The 6,028-nt window shown below is 39.1% G+C and overlaps 1 protein-coding gene across 1 annotated transcript; it reads right to left on the reverse strand.

Annotated features, from left to right (window-relative positions):
- Nucleotides 1-313: 313 nt before the first annotated feature.
- On the reverse strand, nt 314-2,717 carry LOC128195836 (protein FAR1-RELATED SEQUENCE 5-like). Its single transcript, XM_052874526.1, has 3 exons — nt 1,317-2,717; nt 1,112-1,231; nt 314-544 (listed from the first exon to the last, which is right to left on the reverse strand). Exons 1-3 carry the CDS (start codon nt 2,715-2,717, stop codon nt 314-316), a joined length of 1,752 nt encoding a protein of 583 aa, XP_052730486.1.
- Nucleotides 2,718-6,028: the final 3,311 nt, after the last annotated feature.

A 6,028-nucleotide genomic window follows, 5' to 3' on the forward strand; every position in this document is an offset into this window, starting at 1 on the left:
CAAAGTGTTCCATGAAGATGGTTATCAAATGTGGATATGGCAATTTGGCGTTCTCCCTTAATGCTCTTTTCATCTTATATCTAATAAGATATCCCCAGTTAATGTGAATGGAATTGAAAAATGCCCATAGCAGCATAATATCCTCTTCGGATGCCTGACCAATATTGGTTGCACGAGGAATTAATACTCGAGTGAGAACGTAATGAAGTATCCTTGGTTGAACCTTCATTTGGCCCGCTAGTATTCTGGATTGTATGACTGCATCATCTCTACAGACTAGTTGCCTTGCAGTAACAGAATCGTATTGTTCTTTTCACTCATCTACAAGTTTTCCTTCATAACGAACACCATCAGGGGGGAGTTTAGTGAGTTGTTGAAAAAGATTAGGGCTCAGCCTAATTTTTATGCCTTTTACCTCGCTTCGAATAACCCCAGTATCCGATATTGACATGTTGCTGTAAAACACTCTCACTAATTCTGGGTGGTAATGTCTTCTTAAAGACACAAATTCAGTCAGCCCAGCTTCGGCCAATATGTCATAGAACTGAAATTTTTTTTTCCTTCAAAGTAACCGTAGTCTACATACTTACTTTCCAATATTTCACGATTGACAAAATGTTGGGCATATTTCTCCTGTTGCTCATCCGAGGAGAAGAGATCATTGTTAGGCGTTGGAGGGGATGAGGATGGTGACGGGGTTGGACTCTGGCGGCGTCGACGTCCACCAAGGGAAGAAGATGCCTTTTGTTTCTTGGTTTCACGATCACCCATTTAATTTTGTTTAGGGTTTTGCAGTGACAGAAGTGAGGTTTTGTAAATGTTTTTGGGCAAGGACGTGATTGGGCGGTTATGTATACGATTGCAATTTATAGACGTTGTATATGTACTGATGTAGTGGGCAGTTTTCTGTAATGTACTGTAACGTGTAATTGATTACGACTTACTAGTAATCGATTAAAATAGTCAATTTTGGTGTGTTCATATGCATTCCAAACATTCATCAATGGGATTTCATCGACAACCATTATGACTTACAAAAACATAATAAATTCACAAAAAAACAGCGAAGAAGTTGTTTATATCAATTGATGTTATTGAAATTGTTATGTACAGCTGACAACAACAACAAAAATCCAAAATGACCAATTTCTCTATCTTGTAATAGTTGGATAGACTCGGCTTGAAACTGAACATGTTCATCACGTTCAACAACATTAGATGCCCTTGCCCCCTGCAACAACAAAATTATTAAGTACAACTAAATTGTTACAAAATAAGGTATTTAATCAATATTTTCAACGTAATTAATGACTCACGCATTGTTCGGTGGGTGGTGTTGAATTCTTTGTGCATGAAGCCGACTTTCTTCTTTGGGTTCTTTTCTCAATAGTGGACTTCAACCTATTTGTGCGTGGACGTCCTTTTCGCTTAACAACTGCAGGACTGTGTACAAGGACATCAGATGTTCCAACTGGACTATGTGGTACTGACTTGCATGCACCAGTATCATATCTTAGTTGGCCTGCATCACTAATGATGTTATTTGTCATGGATGAACTGAACCCAAATTTTTTACCGAGACAATTAATTTCTTTTTCCAATTGAGTAATAGCAACCCCAGACTCACATACAACTTCAGCAATTTCATAAAAACGTTTGCACAACAATTTGTATCTTTCCATGCGTGGTTCATTAGTGGAATTACTATACGATGCTGTTATTAGTGTGTGTCTTCTTCGGATATTTTTGCTGCAACGCCGCAAAATGTATTGTGAGGGAACACTGTAAACATCTTCTTGACCAAATATCAAGAGGGAATGGCGACATATAATTCCTCTAAACTCAAATAGTTGGCAAGAGAAAGTGCTTGTCTGTGTCAGGGGATCAAATTGAACTTTGTAAAATTTATCTGGTAAACGTTTACCCTCCCACATTCTTTCCTCTTTTATAGTGTAAGTGTTCCATAAGTCCTCCTTTAAGGTGTCTTTGATGAAACAATTCATCCTTGAACGAAACTCAGTTTGGACCTCCTCAAACTTTGCATGTGTGTATTCGACTTGAAATTTTCTCTCAATCGGTGACTGAGAGCCACATGCAACAGTGGTGTTCATGGAGGAGAAGTCCGCTTCTATTTCCTTCTGGGCCTTTAACCTAACGGCATTGTCGTATTGAACCACAAATTGTTGAAGTGTGGTTGTCGAATTGATAAATCCATCAAAAAAAGCATTCATTCCCTCACTTTTCTGAGTGGTAGACATGCCGGCCCAAATTTTTTTTTTCAAGTAACACGAAACCCATTTATGTCTCTCTTCGTACAAATTACATAGCCATTCATTTTGCTCCAATCCATGTTTGGTAAGTACTTCCTCCCAACCATTTTCAAATTCTCTTGGATAACCACAATCATATATAAGCGCATGTAGCTCGCTTTTAATAGCAGGATTATTTCTATACCCGTGGAATTTTTCAGGCAACTTCTTAAGGATGTGCCATAAACACCACCTGTGTCTCGTAACAGGAAACACTTGTTCAATTGCATTGGCCATTGCCCTGCATTGGTCAGTAATAATACCTTGAGGACTCTTATTACGCATGCATCTTAGCCAACATTGGAACAACCATACAAATGAGACAGTGTCTTCCGAAGACAACAATCCACAACCAAGTAAAATGGAGTGTCCATGATGGTTAACTCCAACAAAAGGCACAAATGGCATGTCGTACTTATTTGTTAACTAAGTCGTGTCAAAGGAAACAACATCACCAAATTCTTCACATGCAGCACGACTTCTTGCATCAGCCCAAAACACACTACAAATTTTATTCCCTTCATCCAGTGCGATGTCATAGAAGAACTCGTTATTTCTATCTTTCATTGAAGAAAAGTGTTGTAGGAGTGCCTGACCATCACCATCCTTACATAAAGATCTTCTGTGTTGGCCAATGTAGTTTCTTGCGTCCCGCTCAACAAAGTCCATGTTTTCATAGCCACCGGCATCGTTGACAATGCTAAGGAAACTCTTATTTAACCTAACTCCAGCATCATGGTTGACCTCCAAGGTGTGTTTTGCTTGCATGCTTAACTCTCTATTCGCTGTAAATAGGTTGGAGTTATTCGGGCAAAGATCATGGTTGTGGTCCAGAACAACGGTTCTTATAAACCACTTGTCGTCCTTCTTTGCAATGGTTATCCCAACAGGACATTGGTTAATTTGACTTGGAAGTGTTTTGACCACTGGTTTGACCGAAGACACATATTTGCCCTCCCTTGAACAAACTATTCTCAAGTAGTAGGACGTTGTTGTCTTTATCTTTTTTAGAAGTTCTAGTCCGCACCGCAAACCCACATCTAATGGCGTAGTTTGTGTAAAAGTTTTTAGCTTCAAGAGCCCTTTAATGAAGGTCAAATGGTCCTAACCAACCTCCTCTTCAACATTTACGTCCACCATAAATGAACCTTATGTGGTTGTCACCAAACCTCCGAACATGCTTGTACCCCTTCTCTTTAATGAAGAGCAAAGTAAGTTGTCTGCAAGTGGTTGGTTAATGGAGCAAAATGTTAACGTTCGATGTTGAGGCAGGTGTGTAGTACCGCCAAAGCTATTATTTTTGCCTTCTCAAGCACGTATTTGCTTACGTTGACAAACCATGCATTGAATGTTGTCAGCATAAAGTTTCTCTCTCTCATAACCCACAATGAATGCTTTTCACTTTTAAAGATTTCCTATCAAATCAGACATATCCCCGCAATTAATGTAACTTCATTTTTACAAGTTAACTTAATGGAAATAGTTATAAAATAAATTATTTTTTTGGTTTATAAAATATTGATTTGATGTAATGTGTTTGTCCATGTAGTTCTCTTTAAATATCCAGGACAAACCCATCGTTAACGTCGAATTTTAATTTGGATACAAAAATTCAGCATAATCATGGATGCATGGCAAGACCTTGTTTGTGATGATGATGTCCTTGAATCGTTTTTGAAAAAATGCGATGCGTCGGCATAGCTTATTCCTGGTCCTGTAGGTAACATCCAAGCAGCTTTCCTCAATAGAACGGGAACAGAAGAACCCAAATTGACACAAGAATTTGCTCGTGATGTTGCTGACGCAACCTATGAACGAGATCTCAACTTCAATGCTTGAAAATGGGCACAGATGTTTATTGAACACCATGGTACACTCAATCTCATACACGGTTCCAACAACATTATTACGTTCACGAGTTGTAATTTCTTTTCATATATTTTTTGTCATTGGAGGTCTCGTAACAGATGGCAAATTCGAAAACGTCAACTCCCTCCAAGAGGAAAAATCAGCAGAGGTCCTTTCATTTGTTGCTTGCATATTGAAAGAGTGCAAGCCAAATGGGTTGGGAGATATGCAGTTGACTGTTAAGGTATTATTTCCTTTATTGAACAACACTACATGTTATGGTACATTAATAACTTATTATATGTTTGAAGGACCCAACTGCCACGATGAAGGCTTCCTTGCACAAGAAAGTTCTTGAAGTTCCTGAAATTGCAGACAATATCGGAGTTGGTTCCGTTATGCTACTCAATCTTGTAACCCATCAATTTTGTACTTAATTAGCATAATTATTTTCTTGGTCTTTCAATGTTCTTCTTCTCACTAATTTGGTTTGTACATTTAGGTCCACCCCTTCACTACATTTCGGCAAAACTACTACCTCAATATTACACATCGCTCTATAGACAAGGTTTTTCCAACTGAAGTTTGTCCTCCAACAATTGACCTTGTTAAAGAGACCCTAAAACCTGTCATTCGACTCCCTATGTGGGCAGAGCAGAAACTCAACGTGGATGACATCCTCCGCAAATTTGTACCTCTATCTCACCAACCAGCAACGTCCAAACAACCAGACAACCAGTAGTGGGTTTTCGATAACTGTAATTTTATATTAAGACCATTATAAGTATTTAATGGATAATTGTAATATTTCAAACCTACAATGTATTATTGTTGTGTATGGTGTGTACCTGAATTTCTATTAATGTTGTGTTATGATGAGTTTGTTTCTGTTATAGAAATGTTTTCAAGTTAATTGTTGGCATGCTTTGTTATCAATTCCCACCATCTACCACAACTGTAATACAAACATCAACCCCATAGCACTGCATCTGTGGCTAAAATTAAATTGTTTTGTCCAAACGTTACCTACCAAGTCATGACTGACTACTTCAGTTGAACTTTCTGTACAAATTCTCTCGGGTAATCGTTTACCAGGACTGTGTAAACGATTACAGGAGGGTTTTATGAACAATCTCATTCATCCCTTGCACAACTTGGTTTCCCCACTGATAAGGGGTCACTCCACACTTCTTGGGGTCACATGACATCACCAAGCACCATCTCCCAACAGTCAAACACCAAGATCTTCCAAACACAAGTGCAAATGTAAGTCCAACTCACTGGTTTTGACAATGGTCACCTCTGTTACCCTGACTGACTACTTCAGTTCAACTTTCTGTACAAAACGTCAAATTCTCTCGGGTAATCGTTTACGAGCACATTGTAAACGATTACAGCAGGGTTTTATGAACACTCTCATTCATCCCTTGCACAACTTGGTCTCCCCAATCATAAGGGGTCACTCCACACTCCTTGGGGTCACATGAAATCACCAAGCACCATCTCCCAACAGTCAAACACCAAGATCTTCCAAACACAAGTGCAAATGTGAGTCCAACTCACTGGTTTTGACAATGGTCACCCCTGTTACCTTGACTGACTACTTCAGTTCAACTTTCTGTACAAAACATCAAATTCTCTCGGGTAATCGTTTACGAGCACACTGTAAACGATTACAACAGGGTTTTATGAACACTCTCATTCATCCCTTGCACAACTTGGTCTCTCCACTCATAAGGGGTCACTCCACACTCCTTGGGGTCACATAACATCACTAAGCACCATCTCCCAACAGTCAAACACCAAGATCTTCCAAACACAAGTGCAAATGTGAGTCCAACTCACTGGTTTTGACAATGGTCACCCCTACT

This window comes from Vigna angularis, chromosome 3 (genome assembly GCF_016808095.1).
Source record: "Vigna angularis cultivar LongXiaoDou No.4 chromosome 3, ASM1680809v1, whole genome shotgun sequence".
NCBI lineage: Eukaryota > Viridiplantae > Streptophyta > Magnoliopsida > Fabales > Fabaceae > Vigna > Vigna angularis.

Coding starts and splice junctions, on each gene's coding strand:
- LOC128195836 (XM_052874526.1), bottom strand. CDS start 2,717: ATGCCATTTGTGCCTTTTGTTGGAGTTAACCATCATGGACACTCCATT. Junction 1,232..1,316: donor CACCACCCACCGAACAATGC/GTGAGTCATTAA, acceptor TTGTTGTTGCAG/GGGGCAAGGGCATCTAATGT. Junction 545..1,111: donor TTTTGTTGTTGTTGTCAGCT/GTACATAACAAT, acceptor AAAAAATTTCAG/TTCTATGACATATTGGCCGA.